This window comes from Saccopteryx leptura, chromosome 3 (genome assembly GCF_036850995.1).
Source record: "Saccopteryx leptura isolate mSacLep1 chromosome 3, mSacLep1_pri_phased_curated, whole genome shotgun sequence".
Taxonomy (NCBI): domain Eukaryota; kingdom Metazoa; phylum Chordata; class Mammalia; order Chiroptera; family Emballonuridae; genus Saccopteryx; species Saccopteryx leptura.
Window position 1 is genome coordinate 114,774,454 of NC_089505.1, and position 21,841 is coordinate 114,796,294.

General features: G+C 54.3%; 1 protein-coding gene across 1 annotated transcript; it reads right to left on the reverse strand.

Moving 5' to 3' along the window:
• Positions 1-4,637: 4,637 nt before the first annotated feature.
• COL9A2 (collagen type IX alpha 2 chain) lies at positions 4,638-20,183 on the reverse strand. The gene is made up of 32 exons (XM_066375951.1): positions 20,024-20,183; positions 18,841-18,915; positions 17,599-17,634; positions 17,452-17,514; positions 16,455-16,508; positions 16,298-16,333; positions 16,179-16,202; positions 15,796-15,849; positions 15,461-15,514; positions 15,302-15,349; positions 15,006-15,062; positions 14,874-14,927; positions 14,534-14,587; positions 14,136-14,189; positions 13,990-14,043; positions 13,820-13,873; positions 12,445-12,498; positions 11,962-12,015; positions 11,672-11,725; positions 10,627-10,671; positions 10,163-10,216; positions 9,504-9,557; positions 8,839-8,892; positions 8,685-8,756; positions 8,435-8,470; positions 8,263-8,307; positions 8,142-8,174; positions 7,807-7,953; positions 7,457-7,511; positions 6,934-7,122; positions 5,824-5,901; positions 4,638-5,403 (listed from the first exon to the last, which is right to left on the reverse strand). The coding sequence occupies exons 1-32, from the start codon at positions 20,093-20,095 to the stop codon at positions 5,204-5,206; spliced, it is 2,067 nt and encodes a 688-aa protein (XP_066232048.1). The 5' UTR covers positions 20,096-20,183; the 3' UTR covers positions 4,638-5,203.
• Positions 20,184-21,841: the final 1,658 nt, after the last annotated feature.

A 21,841-nucleotide genomic window follows, 5' to 3' on the forward strand; every position in this document is an offset into this window, starting at 1 on the left:
TAGACAACTCTTTGTTCCCTTAAAAGGGAGCAAATATATAGGGTGAGAGCTGTAGGCACAGTGGGTTTGGGAGGATTAATGCCTGCTTCACAGGGATGTCATAAGGGTAGAATGAGATACATATGTTTGCATAGTGTTTAGCACAGTGCCTGTTAATAATAAGAGCTCAAGAACTGATGAATAATTATTAATTATGGTATTAATAATAATTGTTAATGATAATGACATCAATCATTTATAATAACCTCTATAAATAGGGACAAAAACAAAAGAGTCTGACCCAGCTGGCAGTTGCAGTGAGGAGAGGATTGCTAGAAGACAAGATCAAGTTTTGAAAGAGGAGTAGGAATCAGCTAGACAAGGAAGGACAGGGGGGTGGTCTCCAGGAGCAGCGGGTATAAAAGCATGAGAACCTGGGGCATGTTAGGGATTGCAAGAAGTTAGAAATGAGGCTAGGGAGGAAGATGGGCCAGGGGTGAGGGGCTGTGTGCCGTGATAAAGCGTGTGGCTATTATCCTGGATAATGGAATCATTCATTTAGCTAACATTCAGTTCCTGCTAAATACTGTACATTGTTGTAGGCTCTGACAGTACAACAGGACAGGACCCCTTGCCTTCATAGGGCTTACATTCTAGTTGGGATGACAGTGGACAATACCTACAGAATGAGTGAATATTTGCTAAACAAATGAGTAAAATAGGAGAGCTCGACAGGGTTGGAGAAGAATCTGCGATAAGGGGTGAAGGCAGCAAACATTAAAAGTTTCGGGCCTGGGCACCTGGTAGATGGTAGAACTAGTCATTGAGATAAGGGTGCTCTGAAGGAGCAGTTGGGGTTGCGGGGGTGATTCAATTTTGACTTTAGTTTGGGACAGGTTGAGTTTGAGGACTTACCAGCTTGGGTATGCTAAAGAGGCAAAGGACACAATTCTCATGCACCTAGACCTAGATCCATTTGAGTTTAGTTGATGGGGACCTAATGACAGAGGCCCAATAACTGAGGCAACTGGCTGTGGGTCCTGTCATCAAAATGGAAGCCTTGCGCCTGACCTGTGGTGGCGCAGTGGATAAAGAGTCGACCTGGAAATGCTGAGGTCGCCGGTTCGAAACCCTGGGCTTGCCTGGTCAAGGCACATATGGGAGTTGATGCTTCCAGCTCCTCCCCCCTTCTCTCTCTCTGTCTCTCCTCTCTCTCTCTCTCTCTCTCTCTCTCTCTCTCTCTCTCTCTCTCTCCCTCTCCTCTCTAAAATGAATAAATAAATAAAAATAGGAAAAAAAAATGGAAGCCTTGCTTTATGGGTAGAAATAAGCCCGCCATTTATCTGGGGAGCATTTCTGTCCCGACCAGGATTCTTTAGAGCAGCCGCTTCCCGGCCCTTGCCAGTGCTTACCCGCCGGAGGGCTCCATCAGCTTCGACGCCCACTGAGTGCTACTACATCGATACTTTGGTAATTGCCAAAATGACCCAAAATCACCAACTCGAGGCACTGTGTGTTAGTAAAATACCAGAGCTCTGATTGAAGGTTATTTTCACTTGATTTTTTTGTTGCATGGGTTGGATGCTGGCCATCTGGGCTGGAAGATTAATGCTTTGCTAAATTACTTGAAACAAAATTCCATCCAGAATTCTGTAGCCCTTTCAGGGGCAGGTTTGGGACTCAGTCCTCGCAGGTTGCATTCTGGAGGAGGGACTGTTGGACCTTCAGGAAGGGGCTGGGGCTGCAAAACTCTTTCTGTTTGGCTTCCTAAGCCCCCTTTTTCCTAATTGCAATGAGGGCAGTTGAATTCCTACTCCATTTTTGTTGCACTAGATTTTTGTGTTCCAGAGTACAGTTGTTAAGGGGCAAGTCCCTGTTCTCATTGGTGGAGGGAATAAATTGCATGCTTGGCCATCCTGGAACATGCCTCAGCCACAAGCTGGTGAGACCAAATCCCTTCCTGGTTTGATGATTGGTGGGAGCTTTGAGCATCCTGAACATATTATTTATGCACTTAATAACTATTTATTGAGTACTTGCTATGTGCCAGGCACTGTTTTGGGTTTTCTTTTGAAACTTTTATTTGTTCTTTCCTTCAAACGACTTTAAGGCCATGATTTCAGGTACCAGGACAGTAAAGTGACTTGGCCTACACACAGGCCCTCCCCCAAGGTGAGAAATACCTGAGTGCCTCCAGCAACTGTAATCTTCATCCCCTCGCATTGAACCCGGCCAGTGGTCGGCAAACTCATCAGTCAGCAGAGCCAAATATCAACAGTACAACGATTGAAACTTCTTCTGAGAGCCAATTTTTTTTTTTTTGTATTTTTCTGAAGCTAGAAACTGGGAGAGACAGTCAGACAGACTCCCGCATGTGCCTGACCGGGATCCACCCGGCATGCCCACCAGGGGGCGATGCTCTGCCCCTCCGGGGCGTCGCTCTGCCGCGACCAGAACCACTTTAGCGCCTGGGGCAGAGGCCAAGGAGCCATCCCCAGCGCCCGGGCCATCTTTGCTCCAATGGAGCCTCGCTGCGGGAGGGGAAGAGAGAGACAGAGAGGAAGGAGAGGGGGAGGGGTGGAGAAGCAGATGGGCGCTTCTCCTAGGTGCCTCTCCTGTGTGCCCTGGCCGGGAATCGAACCCGGGACTTCTGCACGCCAGGCCGATGCTCTACCACTGAGTCAACCGGCCAGGGCTGAGAGCCAAATTTTTTAAACTTAAACTATATAGGTAGGTACATTCCTTATCGAGGTAGCGCCCGCACATGGTATTTTCTGGAAGAGCCACACGCAAGGGGCTTGCGAGCGGAAGTTGGCAGTTTGCCTACCACTGCGCCTAGACTCTCTGGATCCCAAGCCCCTGCAGCCATAGCAACAGTGGGGCCTGGGGTGGGGCTGTGATGCTAATTTAGAATATGCCAAAGCACTGAGGGCAAAGCCACAGCTGTGGTCCTCAGGACTACCCTACCTGTCTTTCCTGTCCTTCATCAGTCAGTGGATTGGAGTAAGGGAGCTGAAGAGAGCGAGAGAGCGAGAGCGAGAGCGAGAGCGAGAGAGAGAGAGAGAGAGAGAGAGAGAGAATGAGTGTGTGTACTGGGATAGGAGAAAGAGTGAGCTGCTGAGGGGGAAGTTCTCCGCCTCTGGGATGCTCCCGCATAGGTGGGGACTTACAGCCAAATTCAAGGTGTTTCAAGGTGAGATGTCAGAGGGCTCAGGCTTCAGAAAATGCTCAGACCCCAGGCTGGAGTTCTGTATCTCCGGGAGGGTCTGGAGCTGGCAGAATGTTTCATTTAGGGGAACAAATGCCTAAATCAATAATGGAGCTAAGGGATTGGTCACTCCCTGCATTTCAAAAACTCCCATCTTTGCGTGGGTTAAAGGCACCTGCCACACCCTGCTCCTACTGACTGGAGCAGCCTTGCTGGCCTGCAAAGCAAGAGGCTGGGCGCCCCCAGGGCTATAGATCAGACCTGAGCCCATCTCCCCGGATGTCCTGTTAGTGGAAGTGTTGTGTGGCTTTTGCTCTCAACATCCAGATCCAGGTCCAAGTCTTTTTCTCATGGGCCTGAGGACCTCTGGAAAGTAGGAGCCAAGTCTTCTAATATTTTGCTGCCAGCTCCTGCCCCAGGGCCAGCACACACAGGGTGTTGAAACTCACAGAGGACCTCCTTCATGCTGGGTCCTGGTGAGGTCCCAGGCCCTGGTGAGACACCAGGTATGCTCTACTCCAAGTCTCCAACCTTTCTCATCTCATGGCGCATATAAAATAATTACTATAGCCTGACCTGTGGTGGCGCAGTGGATCAGGCGTCAACCTGGAAGGCTGAGGTCGCTGGTTCGGAACCCTGGGCTTGCCTGGTCAAGGCACATGTGGGAGTTGATGCTTCCTGCTCCTCCTCCCCCTTTCTCTCTCTCTCTCTCTCTTCTCTAAGATGAATAAATAAATAAAAATAATTTAAAAAAAATAAAAAAATAAAATAAAATAAAACAATTACTATAATTCAGCACACCAAAAGATATATTTTTTCCTGATCTGACGAAAAACTAGGTATAATCTTGATTCACATTGGATGGTTATTGTTGTATTGGCTGTTGTCATTTTTTTGACGATCTAAGGGAAAAGAGGCTAGTGCCACTGACCAAATAATCAGGTACTGCATGTTTTAAAAATTCTCCCCCTGGCCAGGTAGTTCAGTTGGTTAGAGCACCGTCCTGATGTGTCATGGTTGTGAGTTCAATCCCTGGTCAGGGCACATATAGGAATTGACCAATGAATGCATAAATAAGTAAAACAACAAATTGATGTTTCTCTCTCTAAAATCAATCACTCAATAAATTCTTGTGGCACACAGGTTGAAAATCGCTGCTCTTCTGGGATAGATAATTCCGGCTGAATCCTTGCCACAGATGTACAAAGGCTGGGAAGGGATTTGCCCAGTTACATAGCAGGTTACTGTCCTGACCACCCCCAGGCTCTTCCTACAGGTGTTCCTCAAACATGGCGTGCCGTCCTAATGCTCACAACTCAGGATGTGCCCAGATGAAGGTACCCCACCTTCAGCCCTCCCTTTCCAGAGCGGAGCCCCTGACCATCCTGCCCAGGCAGTGGGCAGTGCAGGCCCACCCCGATCCATGAGAAATAAAGCCCAACACCTCACATCCTGGTTTGTACCAAAGTTCGGGGCTTTTATTTACAGAAAGGCTCCTGTGGATCTAGGGGAGGGGCACTGAGGAAAGTGATGCCAGAAAGAGAAGGGACGTGGGTGTTTAAGTACTCAGATGGGAGGGAGACGGAGGAAGTGGTAGGGCTGGCTTAAGGATGGACACCTTGAATAGTCACCCATCAGCCATCACCCAGTAAGCCTAGGAGGTAAAATGGGATCAGGAACAAGCACAGACCTGTTTATTTGCTCCAAGGAACAGATGGCTAGTGGAGGATATCGCAAATTAAGGAGACACTTGTTTTGGTAACATCCAAGTTGTGCTCTGGGATGGAAAGCCACCCCACCCTCTGCAGAGCTTAGAATCTGCAGCGACACTTGTCCGTCTGTTGACCTCACCTTTTCACCCCAGTGTCCTCCCTTCCCTTTCCTCAGGACTACTGGGTCCCAGACAGGAACTGGGAAAGCTAGTTTCCTGGGCTGAGGGATTGGATGCATGGCCACCTGGAGGGGACCTAGTCCTTCCCCCGAGGATGCCTGCTGGACTCTGTGCTGGCCTGACGCTCACGGCCCCTTGATGGATCCAGGCTCTGTAAGGCGTGCAGAGGCATAGGCTGAGGCTCCGAGGCAGGCTGCAGGCTCACAGAAGCCTGGCAGCCCCACAGGGCCTGGCAGGCCAGGCCGGCCTGCCTCTCCTGGGGCCCCTGGGGACCCTCGATCTCCATCTTTGCCATTGATTGCCTGGCCAGGCCGCCCAGGGAATCCTGTGAAAGGGAGAAGTTTAAGGCATGAGGGCTTTCACTATCTTGGCTCTAAAAATTACAAGTCCCATTTTTCAGGTGGGAAAAATGAAGCCAAGGGCACCTTCGGAAGAAGGGACTGTGCCCCAGACACACAGGTTGAGTCACATGTGATTGTCCATTACTCTCGCTCCCAATCAGTGAGTCTTGGGAGCAATTGGCCTTCCTTTCTCTCCATGAAGCAGATTTCAGTGCAACCCAGGAGACTACTCAGCTGTCCAGTTCCCAGACCCCACACAGAAGCTCCAAAGAGACAGAAGAGCTGGGTGCATGCTACTGAGCAGGCCGAGCATGATGCCTCCATGAAAGAGACCCAGCTGTCTGTGGGTCATTAACCCCAGAGCTGAGGGACAGAACTGCTGCTGGGCAGGGCCAAGGTCTTACCTGGGATCCCCGGGGGCCCAGGCATCCCAGGGTGCCCGCGTCCTACGTCTCCCTGGTCACCCTTCTCTCCACGTTTTCCTGCGGAGAAAGAGGGGGGCTTTAGTTTTTAAGAATGAGAAAATGTCTTGTCTACGTTGGTTGTATTTAATTTTGATTTCACACACAGTAATGATTCCTGTTTTGTACCAGTTTACAACAGGGGAAAGTAGGAAATGACCGCAGAACTAGTTAAATAACAGAAGGTCCATACAACAGGGTGGGACAAAAGCAGGTTTACAGTTGTTTGTATGGAAAATAACAATAATTAATAATACAGGAATGAACTGTGTTTCATGTTCTCACAGCTATAAACCTACTTTTTGCTCTACCCTCTCTACAGCTGATAAAGTTCATTACAGGGAAGCGGCTAATAGTACAGCTGGCGTTTTCTATGTGCCAAGCAGTGAACTAAGAGTTCTTTGTAAATTGCCTCTGAATGTAATTCTCAGGACAACACTATGAGGTTGTTGCTATTAACATCCCCATTTTACAGATGGTAAATCTAAGGCCAGGGGGATTAGCAGGTAACTTGTCCAAGGGACACAACAGGCAAGTGGCAGAGGCTGGACACACACCCATCTTGTGATTCTTTTTTTTTTTTTTTTTTTTTTTTTTTTTTTTTTTTATTTATTTATTATTTATTCATTTTAGAGAGGAGAGAGAGAGAAAGGGGGGAGGAGCAGGAAGCATCAACTCCCATATGTGCCTTGACCAGGCAAGCCCAGGGTTTTGAACCAGCGACCTCAGTGTTCCCAGGTCGATGCTTTATCCACTGTGCCACCACAGGTCAGGCCATCTTGTGATTCTTGAGCCTGCCTGTTTTACTGTTTTGTTCATCTGCTTCCCCACCTCTAGACACATACATGGAAAGATGTTTATGGGGTGCCACTAAGTAAATTTAAAACACCGCTCTCCAAAAAACAAGTTATAAAATAGTACATTTGTTTCTATCAATTTGCTACCAAGAAAGAAAAAGAAAAACAGGAGGCTGAGCAGTCAGCTGAGCTGAGACCCCCTGGGGCCCACCTTGGCCCATCCCCTGGCACCCACCCCACACAGAACAGCACTCACCCTTGGGACCTGTGTTGCCAATCTGACCCACAGCTCCCACGATGCCAGGAACACCTCGAGGGCCGGGGTGCCCATGGGGTCCCTGTTTGCCTGGGTACCCAGGAGGCCCAGGGGGTCCTGGAGGACCCATTATGCCGGTTGCTCCCAGGGCTTCCCTCTTGGCACTCACAGCCACCTCTGCCAGTTGCTCTGGAGGGAGGGAGGGAGTAGACAGGTCTGTGACATGGATGCCAGCTCAGAAAAACGGGAGGGCAGAGCATCCTGACGGCTACTAGCCCCTGAGTGTGCGGACAGAAAGGCCCATTTAACCACCCTCTTAGTCCCGCCAGCCCTTCTGCCGAAGTTAAAGGTCCAGAGAGGGCAGGGATGTATCTAAGGTTCCCAGTCCCTTGGAGGCAGAACTGTTATGAGCATTCAGGCCTCCAAACACTGGAGCAAGGCCACTTGGAGAGACTCCTGAAGGGGGGTTAGGGGGGGGGGTGTCCCTTACAGGAATGTGGGGGTTTGCTGGCTCCTCCCTCACCTTGCAGCATCTTCAGCACCACGTCCACGATGTGCTGGTCACTGGCATCCCGGCCCTGAAAGCAGAGCCGGCCTTACAGGAAGAAGCCCCTGGCTGCCAGGGCTGCTGCCCCCGTGCCCTGAGATACCCCCCACACCCCACACCGTTCCCACTTTCTTACCAGAAGTATTTCCAGCATCTGACTGAAATCCCTCCCGCTGCGCCCACACACCCACCCTCTCTGATTTGGGGGTCGGAACCAGCCTCAGGGACGTCAGTTTCCACTGGGAGCTCCCAGCCTTTGGGACTTGGGCTGCACTCCCAATAGACTTCCTATCTTGCAGACTGCTCTCGCCTGGGGGCCTACTCACCGCCACGCCCTGTCTCCCGGGGTGTCCGGGCACGCCGCGGTCTCCAGCCAGCCCTCGAGGGCCTGGGGGCCCGGGGAAACCCTGCACCCCGGGGGCGCCCGCATCCCCGCTGGGGCCCCGGTAGCCGGCTTCTCCGCGGACTCCTTGCTGCGGGGCGGGGTGGGAGCAGAGTGGGGGTGAGAGGACGCACGCGCAGGAGGAGGGGAGGGGGCAGAGAGCGAAGCGACAGTCCCCCCACAGCGCAGTGCAAAGCGGGAGAGAGGGCACTAGACGGGCGCGACCAGAGAGGAGGAAGCGGGGAGGGGGAAAGGTGACATCGCAGGGGCAGGACTCACCTGTCCCTTGGGCCCCGGCTCGCCAGACTCGCCCTGCAGGCACAATGTCGTTCTGTCAGGAGGTGGCGGGGGCCCGGGGTCACCCGCTGCTGCCCCAGCCGCCCCCACGCAGCCCACTTACCTTCTCGCCTTTCTCTCCTGGGAGGCCGGCCACCCCTGGGTCGCCCTGCAAATGGAGAAACAGGAGTCAGAGCAGCGTTGGAGCTGAGGCTGTGACACCCCCCCCGCCCCGCCCCCCACCTCACGATGGCCGGACGCCCCCAAGCTGGGAAAGAGGAGACGCTGGTACTCACCACCCCGCCGCGGGGCCCGGTCTTCCCTGGGGCGCCCTGGATAGAGCGGGCATGGTGAGCTCTCTGGGGTCCCTCCACACCGCTTCCCGGCCACACCCCTTCCGCAGCGCCACCTTGCCCCTCAGGACACCCTGAGGCCCACAGGCAGTAATTTTTCGGGGAAGATATGGAAGCTCAGGAATCACTGAGCTCCCCCCACCCCCAGCATCTTAGGGCCTCTTTCTCAGGTATCTTCCTGCGCCATTGGTACCTTGTCTCCCTTGATGCCCGGCAGGCCTTGTGGCCCTGGGATTCCGGGGGGTCCCTGCTCCCCCTTGGGGCCCTGAGAAGAAAAGAAACCAATGGAGTAAATCAAATGAGATGACCAGGCGTGCTTCCCATTTCCAACCTCAGCTACCACTCACCTGCCGTCCAGGAGGGCCTGGCTGCCCCACTGGCCCCCTCTCGCCCTGGTCACCCTGAAACAGAAAGTCACACCCAGGCTATCAGCACCGCAGCCTCCCCTGCCAGACCCGGGAGCAGACCCTGCAGAGTCAGGGTGTCCTCCATCTTTGCTGCCTCCAGCACGTTAGTCCTTTGTTCCACTTCACAGACCAATAAACTGAGACCCTGGCTGGGAATGCCTCACACAAGGGGAGACAGGACTGGGCATATAATGGAGCCACTAACACAGGGGTCGGGAACCTTTTTGGCTGAGAGAGCCATGAACGCCACATTTTAAAATGTAATTCCGTGAGAGCCATACAACAACCCATGTACATTACACATTATCCAATAAAAATTTGTTGTTATCCCGGAGGACAGCTGTGATTGGCTCCAGCCACCTGCAACCATGAACATGAGCGGTAGGAAATGAATGGATTGTAATACATGAAAATGTTTTATACTTTTAATGTTATTATTTTTTTATTAAAGATTTGTCTGCGAGCCAGTTGCAGCCATCAAAAGAGCCACATCTGGCTCGAGCCATAGGTTCCCGACCCCTGCACTAAGAGGACCCAAATCCTGGGTCGAGCAGAGACAGCAGCTGCAAAGGCCCCTGGGAGGGGCCACTGTGCCAGGCACTTACCTTCTCTCCCATGATGCCCTGGGGACCAATTTCTCCTCGAGGTCCTGGCTCTCCCTGGGGGACAGAGAAATCAAGGATAAGCAGAATGCCTAGTGGATCTCTCCCACATCTGGCTAATGCCCACCCATCCCTGAATCATAGCTAATTCGCTTCATCAGGGAAGCCTTCCCTTGCCGCCTGTTCTTTTCTTCAGGTCTCTGTAGTTTCTCTTCATAAGACCAACACAATTGTATAATAATTAGTCATCATGTGGTCATGTACATATTTCATATCTGTCCCTCCCACTAAACTGTAATCTTTGTGTGAGTGGGAGACTGTGTATCTCAGCATTTAGCACAGTTGCAGGTATTTGGTGAATGTTTATGGAACGAATGAATGCGTCTCTCTGCTGGATTCTCAGCCCCGGTCAGCTTGGTCATATGGGGAGGTCATACCCCAGAACAGAACCTGTTTCCTTCCTCCCTGCATGATAGAGAGAGAAGAAGGAGCTTCCGTGGGTTGGTGGGTCAGTGGCAGAGCCCTGGCTGGCATCCAGGTTACCCTCACACTAGGGATTCACCCCATAGTCTCACCCAGCCCCCATAAGCTGACTGCAGGGTCCTCAGGCTTGGGGCAGGAAGCAAAGTATGAACTCTTGTGCCAAAGGAGAGGGCACTTACCTCCTTCCCAGGGGGGCCAGAGAATCCAGGGAGGCCCTGTTGGCCTGGCTCACCCTGCAGGAAAACACAGTTCTGAGGTCAGTCTGGGTGGCCCAGTCAGACCCTTGGTCTTGGAGAAGCCCAATGAACCTAAAAAGACTCTGGAACCAAGTGACTTGTAGAAGGGAGAGGGTGTCCTTGGTCAGGTCCTCTGGACTCCACTGATTTATCTATTTGTTTCTAATCTGATTCTGAGCCATGCTGTCCTGTCTCCACCCACTGAGTTGGGATGAGGTGCAGGGGTTTGGGGAGGAGGTAATAGCAGGGAAGGGCTTAGTTAGGCTCAAGGGATTTGTGTACAAGATGAGTCACTGAGCCTGGGGTGAGGCTGAGCCTTGCAGTCTTTATGACATGGCCCTGGTCGCTTGCCCCAGACTTCCTTGCTCAAAGGAAGCCATTCTGCCGCCAGCTTGGTGTAACCTCACCTTGTCTCCAGGGTTTCCTTTTGTCCCGGGCTGGCCTGGCACGCCCTGTAGAAAGAAGCTAACATGAGTTTCTGCCTTGGCATGGGGGAGCGCCATGTACCTGTGCTTTGCCTCCCACCCCCTTGTGGGAGCTGAACCGCAGAAGGCCCAGCCATGGATCATGAACTTGACTATGCCCAGCCCCCAAGCCATGGTGGGAGAGGAGCGGGGACAGAGGCATTTGTGGTCCACAGGGAGAAGAGAAGCACGCTATGTGCTCATAGGCACACCTGTGCACACCTGAACATGAACGTGCATACCTGAACAGTCACACATGTGGACGTTAGCAAGCCTTGGCCTCAGTACCCCTGGCAGGGAGCCAGGGTGGGGATGGCTCCCATGGACTGGGTTCCCAGAAAGTGTGTCCCGCCACTGAGCTGGGCCTCAGTGGTGAGCAGACACAGAGATGAGGAAGAACATCTCAGCAGAGGGACAGGCAAAGGCCTGAAGGCGTGGGGATGGAAAAGCCAAGGCCATGTTGAGAAGGGAGCGGGTGTAGTGGGGGAAGAGGCAGGAGGGTCAGCTGGTTGGATCATGGTGGTCCTTGGATGCTAAGATGAGCTGTGACAGCAGGGACTGTAGCTGTCTGTTCAGAACCGTTCCCCTGCCACTCAGTGTACTGTGGGCGCTCAGTAACTCTTTCTTTCTTTTAGAAATTAGAACTATTCTTTGACTGGCTGACTGGAGATGACTTTCCTGGGGACCTTGGAAGGGGATCCAGGTAAATGGTCAGGTTCCACTTAGCCAGCATGGAGGACTGGAACAGCCAAAGAGAAGGCTAGAGCAACTGCCCAAACGATAAGATCTAAGCCAGGCCAGAGGCCACAGGGGTGGTGATGAGGTCTGGGCTGGGTGGGGACAAGAGCAAGAGCAAGAGCCCTGGGTTGTAGATTTTCACCTCATCAGCCACTCATGCCACCATGAGGAGGTGGGCAACAGAGCGCTTGGCCTTTCTGAGAAGCGGCTCGTGGTGGGGTGGCCCCTGGGGCTTCACACCCATACTCACCGCTAGGCCCTGGTGGCCTGGGCTTCCTGGCCGCCCCGCCAGTCCCATACTGCCCTGGGAGAGACAGAGAACAAGAGGAACAAGTGAGAACTCCGCCCAGAGGGCACATGGCTTCCACTGGAATGAATGCAGGCAGGGAAACTGAGGCCCATGGGCAAGAAAGGATGTTCAATGATTCTCCTAAGGCTCCCAGCACCTAGGCCTCCAAGATCAGTGTGATGGGACTCAGGGCCTGAGCTGGGAGGGGTCTTGGCCCTTGCCCCAACCCCACCGGTCGTCTCCACTCCTACCTTCATGCCAGGTGTGCCTGGGGTCCCATCCTTGCCGTCAACGCCTGGGGGACCCTGCTCAGGAGGAGAGTTGAAGGTACTCACAATGGGGAGAAGCCTGGAGTCAGGCCACCCACCCATGTCCCTCTGTGACAGCTGCAGCGTGCTGGTAGGAAGTGGGTCTGGTCACCTCACGAAGCCCCATGAGTCAACCGGGAAGGGAGTGGGAGTGCGAATGGGAATTCGGGGGATGGCCCACAGTTCTTCCCTCATGCGGGTGACAAATGTCTCAGATTGCTGCAAGCTTCCCATGATCCTCCTACACCAACCACCACCCTATTTACAGGTGAAAAAACTAAGGCACAGAAAGGACATTTCCCGGGGTGACAGGGTCAGCCTGCCTGCAACAGAGATCAGCCTCGAGTCCCTGGGGGCTTATTCTCTGGTGGCCTGGACAGAGTTGACTGGACCTGCCCCCGGTCTGGGTGGGCCTGGGCCACTTACAGTTACTCCCTTTGGGCCTGTTATTCCCTGGGGTCCTCGGACACCTTGGCTTCCCTGCAAAGTGGATAGAAATGAGGTCCCCTTCAGGATGCTGAACCCCCGCCTGGCTGTTCACAGAGGGAAACAGCTGAGAACAGTGACCTCTGAGTCCCAGGCCCCCTCTGGCAGGGCCATGCTGTGCAGGGGCTGCAGAAGGGCCTGGGAGTGCCCTTTTAGCCCCAGACCCGGCCAGCGGGAGGGAGTGGCGGTCAGTGCCAGACAGACCCGCTGGGGGAGGTGGGAAGGAACCAGCACTCACTGAGACCCCAAGACCCTGAGCTCCACAATGTAACACAACAACCAAATGCCACGTGTGGGCTTTGTTGTGTCTTAATTGGAACAAGAACTCTGAGGAGACATTTAGAGATCATTGGAAAAAATTGAACACAGACTGGATATTTAATGATGTTTAGGAATACTTGATAATTTTGTTACTGTGATAATGATATTATGTTAATGTGAGAAAAAGTCCTTATTTTTTAAAGAGATGTGATGTTAAGGACTTACTTGAAAATATCAGGGCCACCTGACGAGGTGGTGGCGCAGTGGATAGAGCATTGGACTGGGACACAGAGGACCCAGGTTTGAGACCCTGAGGTTGCCAACTTGAGCCAGGATTCATCGGGTGGGTTTGAACAAAGCTCACCAGCTTGGGCCAAAGGTCGCTGGCTTGAGCAAGGGGTTACTCTGTCTACCGTAGTGCCCATATGAGAAAGCAATCAGTGAACAACTAAGTGCCACAACGAAAAAAAAAATTGATGCTTCTCATCTCCCTTCCTGTCTGTCTGTCTCTATCTGTCCCTCTCTCTGTCTCTGTCAAAAACAAAAAAATATTAGGGCAAAGCAATAAGAAAAGTGAAGGAAGGAAGAATTAAAAACTAAAAAAATAATAGCTTTATTTTCCGCTCAATTTTTCTGTAAACTCAAAACTGCTCAAAAGAAATAAAGTTTATTAATTAAAAAGAAAAAAAGTTAAGAAACTGGGATCTGGACCAAATCCCATTAGCCCCATGGCTGATTTGCTGGAATTTAATTGTCTGGCACTAGTGACCATGGGACTGGATCTTACGGCTTCTCCTAAAGTCTGAATTTGATCAGCAACAGGCTGGGCTTCAAGGAGTAGGGGATGGCGGATCTGACTGGGCTCTGGGTTCAGGTGCTCCTTCTCCACACCAGACACCCCCATGCACGGGCACCCAGAGTAACACACACACACACACACACACGCACACACACACACACACACACACACACACACACCAGCCTCAGGTGGAGCTGAGTCTTGCCCAGTACTCCCTAAGGGCCTTGACTGGACAAGAGGAGCTGGAGGACTCACCACGTCGCCCTTCTCCCCAGGTCGGCCAGGTGGCCCCCGTGGACCTTCCTCGCCCTGGCAAGGACAAACAGGAATCCAACTGAACACCTCAGGCAGAGCCACACCCCCTCTTCAGCCCAGAACTGCAGCCTGGAGGAGCTGCGTGAGGAGGGGCGCAGGAGCAGACTCACCGGTGCCCCGGCGGCGCCAATGGAGCCCACCATGCCTTTGTACCCGCGAGGACCCTGCGCAGAGGAAGGAGGTGCGTCGGTCCTGGGTGGATCCCAGAGGCCAGAGGGCTGTCGGGACAGCTTTTGCAAGACACCCCCAGACTCACCGTCTCTCCTTTGGGTCCCGCCATGCCTGGGTAGCCCCTGGCACCTGGGGGGCCCTGTCAGGACAGGACAATGACAGTGATGGAATTACAAAGCCCACTTCCTTATATTTTCTCTGACTCCCACCGGCCGTCTTCACAATGGCCCTCTGAGTCCCTATCTCATGGAGGGGGCTGAGGCTCAGAGATAGGGAGGGACTCACCAGAGTCACTCAAAGGGACAGTGGCAGAACCTGGGCCTCAGCGAGTCTGCTGACTGACAGCCCAGTTTCTGTCAGTCAACTTCAGGATCCCTCTCCCCACCCAGAGACACGCCAGCTGGGCTCGGGGTCTCTTCCACGAGTCAGAGGCTGGAGGTCTCCCAGGACGGGGCAAGAAGGCCCACGGGAAGGGTTCCTTACCGGCGGTCCAGGGATGCCTTGCTCTCCCGAGGCGCCCACATCTCCTTTGGGACCCTAAGGGACAGGACTGGATGATCAGACAGGCAGGCAGATGGAGCGACAAGTCTTCAGGCAGCCAAAGATGCCTCCCTTCCCAATCCCAGGTGACGGATGGGGAAATGGAAGCCCAGAAAGGTGAAGAGACTATCCAGGGATGCACTGACCTAGAACATGGGCCTCCTGCTTCCCAGTTTAGGGCTCTGTCCCCAGAGACCACAGGGGAGAGGGAAGAGAGGTGGAAGGGGAAGCCGATAGGGCCGTCTCCACATGCCCCATCCATGGCCCCTGACCTCACACTTACCGGCTTCCCAAGGCGGCCAGGATCTCCCAGAACCCCACGTTTCCCAGGATGCCCCTAAAGGAAAAGGGGAGCTCAGTGTGAGGTCCCCACCTGACCACCTGCTCCGCCTTCCCGAGACTAGGGCCAGCTCACCTTGACTCCCTGCAGCCCCTGGGGGCCCTTCACACCCGCTGGACAGTTGGTCGGACACTGGAAAGAAAAGCCCGCAGGGCTCTGTGGTCATGGACCTGCCTCAGGCTGCTGGGCAGCGCTTCCCCATCTTGCCAGCTCCCAAACCCCGCTCCTACCCAACCTGGCTGAGCTGCTCTGTGCGGCCCCTCCCCCTCTCCCACTGACCAGTCTCCAGACCCAACCTATCTCCACCACCGACCATTTCCCACTGACCCGTGACCTCCCTGCATTAGCCTCGCCCAAGGACCACCTCTTACCAGGAAATCTGCACTGCCTTCCAGGCCCTGGATGGTCCCAGGCCGGCCCTGAGAGGAGACGTGTGGAGATGAAACCTGACCCCACCCCCAGGCTGGCTTCAAGCATCCTTCCCCTTCCTCAGCTGCACACTGCCATGTGGGAGGTCTGAGGACACTTACCGGTTTCCCAGGGGGGCCTGGGGGCCCTGATGGTCCCTCTGGTCCAGGATCCCCCTGGGAGCAAAAGAGGCCAAATCATCCCCCCCGTCCAGGCTCCCCTCCAGGTCACCTCCTGAGATCTGGGCTCTTAGGGAGAGGAAGGCCTGATCGGCAAGGGATGGCCCAGCCCTTGGTCTCCCTGAAAGACCTACCACAGAGTGGACTCAGCAGGAGGGGTTTCTGCCCCAGACCAGGAAGAGCTCCCTGGTGACCAGAATCAGGTCCAGGCAACCCTGGAGAGACACCTGGCTTGCAGGCGAGGAGGTAGAGTCAGCAGAGAGGTGGCTGGGGCTCACCTTGATGCCTGTGATTCCAATCTCGCCAGGGAGACCAACAGGTCCAGGTGGTCCCTAGGAACAGAGACATCACTCACTAGGATGCCTCAGAGGGTTAGCCTACCCAGGCGCAAAGGGAGGACCAGGTGCCAGAGTACCCTTCCCCACTTTTACTTTGCAGCCAACACTGGAGAGACTAACAGATTAAGACTTTAAGGCCCAGAGAGTCCCACGGCCAGTGGATAGGCCCAGAGTGGGCTGGCCCAGAGTTCTCTGGCAAGTTTGTCCATCCTTGACATCAGAGCGTGCTGGCCCCTCCCCATGATGGCTAGTCCCTTAGAAGCCCAATTTTAGCATCATTCCCTGGGAGTCTCAGGGATCCTGCCCTATCCCTAAGAACTTACAGGAGGTCCAGCGAAGCCAGGGCCCTAGAAAAGAAGGAAAAGAGATTGGGTTCTTGGCCCCTCCAAGTCCCCCCTATCCACACAGGATCATCAAAGCTTTTGCAGGTTATTATACTCACCGGTAGGCCAGGGGGGCCTGGGAGCCCAGGCTGGCCCTGCAAGAGCAATGGCAGAGGCTCAGAGGTGGGTGTCCTGGGTCCCTGCTCCTCTCTACGACAGCCCCTGCCCAACTCTGGCTCTGGGTTGCCCATGCTAAGTCCCCAGCAGGCTACTTACCTTGACTCCAGGAGTCCCAACAGGGCCAGGCTCCCCCTTGGCTCCAGTTAGACCCTGGGAAAGAAGACAGTAGGTCAGTGAGAGGCAAATCTGCTCGCTGACCCATGGGACGGGGCAGGGCAGGTATCGAGGTCTCTCCTGAGTGGGCCCAGACTACCTTTCATGCCACCCCTTAAAGGTCTTGGAGTCTCAACACCTCACTTTATTTCCCCCAGTTCCCCCAGTAACTCTGGGAGGTAGGCAGGCAGAAGGATTGTTTACTTTTGAAAGATGAGAAACCAAGTCTCAAAGATTCATTAGCTCAGGCCTCAGGCCTCCTTGTTTAGGAGTCTAGATGGCTTAGATAGGTCTGGAATGGTCATTTTCTTGATAACTTTTACTGAGCCTTACTTTTCTCATCTGCAAAATGGATGAATAACCATGCTTACCTCTCCGGGTGGATGTGTGAGGACTAATGTGGAAAGACAGTGTGCTCTGTAATCTTTGCAGGACATGAATGAGTTGGCGGGGCCCCGGTGGCTGGGCACAGCTCTGGGGGGAGCCTCTTGAGCCAGCAGGACAAAGGTGACTCACCGAAGCCTCTTCTCCCTCCCATCTTTCAGTGACTGACCCAAGTATACCCCCCCAATCAGCTAACTATCCCAATGGCCCTGGCTGTGTCCTTTGACTTTGGGGCCCCTGAGAACTCTGTGAGATCAGCCAAATAACGTTCTTCTCCTGAGTTGCACCTGCCGTTCGAGGGGCTGGGGTGGGAAGGGAAGAGAGGATGAGAGAATGGGGTGTACAAGAAAAGTTCTGCCTGGAGTATTCAGTCTGAAACTTGGAGGCCAGGAATGTGAATTGAAACTTAGCTGCTGCGGACACACCAGCTCCCTCTCTGGACCTCATTTGCTCCTGGAATGGGTGTCGGCTTCTACTGAGAGCGAAGGTCATGAAGGGGAAGGGGGGCTCCACTCTGAACATATGATCAGGGGAGAGGCCAGAACCAGCTACTCACATCAATCCCGGGCTTCCCGTCCGGCCCGTCTGGCCCCGCTTTGCCAGGCTCTCCCTTAGGTCCCTTGAAAACAGAGATGGAGCAAGTATTAGTGGGAGGAGGGCAAGAACTGAAAGAGTCAGAGGTCAAAGAGGAATAAGCACTCACCGGAGGGCCAGCTTTCCCAGGGGGTCCCTTGTCACCCTGCAAGATATAAGTTGGTGAGACAGCGCTCTCTGACTGACGCTACCCAAGTGGGCACACGCAGGCCCTGGCTGACTGATCCCACACGCCTTTCTCCTCACTCTCCTTTCTCCTCACTCTCCTCTCCTTTGCCCTGGGTCCCCTCAGGCTTGTACTTTTCAGGAAAATAGCTTCATTTCCTCCAAAAATAAAAAGTCATAGGTTGATTGAGACCAACCCCAGCAAGGCAGGAGAGGGTGGTAATTTAGTGTTAGACATGCCAGTGCTGGTAAGACGCTGGTTATGAGATTTGCAAGCAGGGCTGTGGGCTCCAAATGACCTTGGAGACTTGGTACCTCTTGGATTTGGGCAAGTGTGGGAAGGAACTTTTAGAAAAATATGAAGGGGAGGTGAGTGAAGTAGGCAGTGCCTCTCATCTGGATTGGAGCCAGGAAAACAAGACTGGGGCAAGGCCAGGGGGGCTATGAAAAGAGCAGATTCATACTGTCCAAGGCAGGAAGTACCTCCTTTCCCTGGTGACAAAGGACCCTTGGTGGAGGACAGGCAGGGCCTGGAGTCAATTTCAGCCCCAGAGAGGCCTCCAGACATCACAGAGCCTGCAGCAGTCAGGGAGCTGGCAGGGAACCAGAGCCCTGTGTTTGGGGGTGGGAGTACCAGGCTGAATAGAAGTCTGTCCAGATGGGTAAACATAGAACTGGCCTCCTGGGGGAGCCTCCGGAATGAGGTATTTAACCCTCACCGTGCTAGAGAGACCAGGGAACAAGCCCAGCTGGTTCTAAATTGAGGAAAGAAATGCAAAAGGAAGAGACAGGAGGCTGGACCCAGCTGGTTAGCGGTCTGGCCAAGGCTCCCAAACTACCCTGAAGAAGCATCCAGACGTGCCAGTGGGCAGGGTGAGGGGTTTAAGGCGGCTCCCACCTTAAAAAGAGGGGAAAGGAAGGGGATAAGGAATCTCTGTGAGCTGTGGTGGGTAGACAGCACAGCAGCTCCTTGTCTGCGGGCAGCTATAAGGAGCTCTCCATCTCCCAGCTGGTTTGAGGGTTTTGCAGAACAAACGGGTTCCTTGTGGTGCGGGCTGGCGCCGCCTACTGACAACAGGGGACACTGCATCTCCAGGAACCCACCCACCCCCTCTCCGCAGTCGAAGCTCACAAAGTTCCCTTGTCCGCAGCCTCCCTCTACTTCGGTCCCAGCTTAGAGACTCACGTCGAGGCCGTCGGATCCAGGCACTCCTGGCGGACCCGGGGGGCCCGGGGGACCACGCTCTCCTGGTGGACCTCTCTGAAAACACATACAGGGTGTGTAGCCTTTAGATAGTGCAAGGATCTGGGCATCCTAGGGTGCACCTCCCCCAGAAAGACAGCTCTGCAGGGAGTAGCCAACTCCCGTTTATTGAGAACCTACGGTATACCTGGTACCACCACAGTATGGATGCTCAAAGCTGTGAGGCGGACACTATCACGAGCCCCAGTTTGCAACTGTGGAAGCAGGCTCAGAGAGATTAAGACTGACCACAGAGTAAGTGATGGAGCCAGGATTCCAGTGTACCACGTTGCCCTAGCGATGTTGTGGTGAGGAATAGATGGGGATGGTGATGGCTCCAGTAAGTCACAGATAGTACAATGACGGGTTGCTAGTATTATTACTTATAGATGACCAACAGGTATGGATGGTGGGTAGGTACCTCCTTCCCTCCTCTGGTGAGGGTAAAACCAAAGGGAAGATGGGAGAGGTTGGGGGAGGGAATGTAGGGACGGGAAATCTGTTCTCTCCTCTTACTGTACGCACCCCTCGGCCCAGGCAGAGGCCCCGCGCGAGCCAGGTGCCCGCGCCCTCCCTAGGCTGGAATCCCGCAGTACAGCTGCGAACCGCACAGAGCACCAGACGGCTCCCGGGCCCTGCCCCTCTACGCCCGAGTCCCGTTAGACTTCCAGCCCCAGGTGCCCTCGGAAGTGACACGCGGGCGCTCGAGCCCCGCGGAGAGACAGTCGCCGGCGAGAGCGGCGTCCGGCTGGAGCCGGCGCCCCCTGGGAGGCAGGCTGCTCTCGAGCCCCGTGAATGGGCACCATTGTCTCCCCGCCACCTGGGTTCGCAGGGCTGCCAGGACCCCGCTCCAGCTCCTGCTCCACGCGGCTGTCCCTGGCAGGGCCGAGCATCTCGGGACAGGGTCCCTCTGGTTCCCCGGCTCATCCACTTCTTTTCACGGTTTGTACACCTACCGAGGGGACTCCTGTCGCGGGGCTGTCCGAAGCGGCCCCTGAGGTCTAGGGGAGTGGCGGTAGAGCCTGGGGGACAGGCAGAGCCAGACTCCTACCTGGGTCTTGGACCTCAGACCCCGGCCCCGGCCCCGGCCCCCCGAACCCGGCGCGGGAGTGGCCGTGGGACTTACGATTTGCGCTACGGCGAGCCCGAGCACCTGGAGCAGGACGAGGAGGATGCGGGGGGCGGCCGCGACGGCCATGGCAGCGGCGGGCTGGAGGAGGACGGGGCCTGGATCTGCGCGCGGACCGACGGCTGAGGCTCCGCGCCGCGCAGACTGCGCTCGGAGGCGGCGGCCCGGCCCCCCGACTGTGCGGCGCGGCGCGGCGGGGCGGGGCTGCGGGCGCGGGGTCAGCCACCTGAGTGGACCGGGGAGGGAATCCGCCGCCCTCCGCCCAGCTCCGCCCCCCTCGGTCCAGCCGCCAGCGCCCACCCTCGGGCCTCGCCCCGACTTCCCGAATGCCCCGGCCCTGTAATCCGAGGAGCAGCGCAGGGCAGGACGGAGGCCATGGCCCTGTTTCTGTGTGAGGAGGCAGGGGGCCGTCAAGGTGCCCCTTCAGACCGCCCGCCAGCACGCGCCCCATCACATGCTCCACGTCCTCAGCCACTTCTGCCTGCGAGCCTGGGTCAGTCCTCTCTCCAGGTGAGCGGGCCTCTGAACCTCTTAGCAGGCTCTGCCCAGCCCGCACCCACCTCGCTCCCATCCACACACAAGCAAGCCTCTTTCCTATTAAAATATCCCAAAGCCCTTTCTGGATCAGGCATCCTCCCTCTTGTTCACGGACTAACTCTTTACTGGAGCTGTCAGCAACCCACCTCCAAACCTCCTCCTCTCTGTCTCACCTCCTGCTTCCGCCCCAGCTGGGAGAGTAGTCTCCTGGAGGTCACCAGGGAGGCCCAGGCCTTCTTCAGGTGTCCAGACAGGCTGTTGGCGCCTGGGCCAGCCCTTGGCCTTCTATCCTTGAAGTCTTCCCTGTCCAGGCTTCCGCCATTTAGCCCCCCTTCTTCTATTGCCTTTTCTTCTCTGCAGCTCCAATAAGCCCCCCAATCTCCAGTGTTGGGCCTCCTCACTCGCTGGGAGTGCTCTCCACGTTCATGGAAACAACCACTACCTTATACACCAGGGTTTCCCAAACCTACCTGTCCAGCATAGCCTCTTTCCAGCGGTCTTACCTTCCCTTTTATTCACTTAAGCAATATTGGTAAAGTGCTTAGGAACCTGACTCTGTTACTAACTGTAAGTGTAAACACAGGCACCTAAAACCACTTGAAGCCTCGGTGTCCTCATCGGTAAAAGGGAATAATAAGATTCCCTATCTTACAGGGTTTTTGTGAAGATTGAATGAGATGATGTATATAAAATGCTTAACCTAGCACCAGCACGTAGTAGGTGCTAGATACGTTTTAGCTTTTATTATGAATGATTGAGGATCCTCTGTTTACCAGGCATGCGCCGGATGTGAAGAAGATGACCAGAAGCAGATCAGCCAAAAGAGTCAAGGAGAACATCCTCTGGAAACTAGAAAAGTCCCAACTCCAAGGGGGCAGATTGGCAAAGGTCCCCGCGCTTTGAAGGGTGTTCCTGGAGCTGAGTCTGGGAGAAATGGGCTTGAGAGAATTTCATTGATCTGCCTTACAAAGAAAGAAAGAATTTGGAGTTAGCAGGGAGTAAGAAGAGGGGAGAAGGAAGAGAAGGGGAGAGAGGGGTGATGGGTATTGCCTGGGATAATATGTGTAAAGAATTTCTAAGAAATTGGATGTCCTAAATTATTGGTTTTATACTGTTCATTTCTTTCTTTTTTTTTTTTTTTTTTTTTTTTTTTTTTTTTTTTTTTTTACAGAGACAGTGAGTCAGAGAGAGGGATAGACAGGGACAGACAGACAGGAACAGAGAGATGAGAAGCATCAATCATTAGTTTTTCGATGTGCGTTGCAACACCTTAGTTGT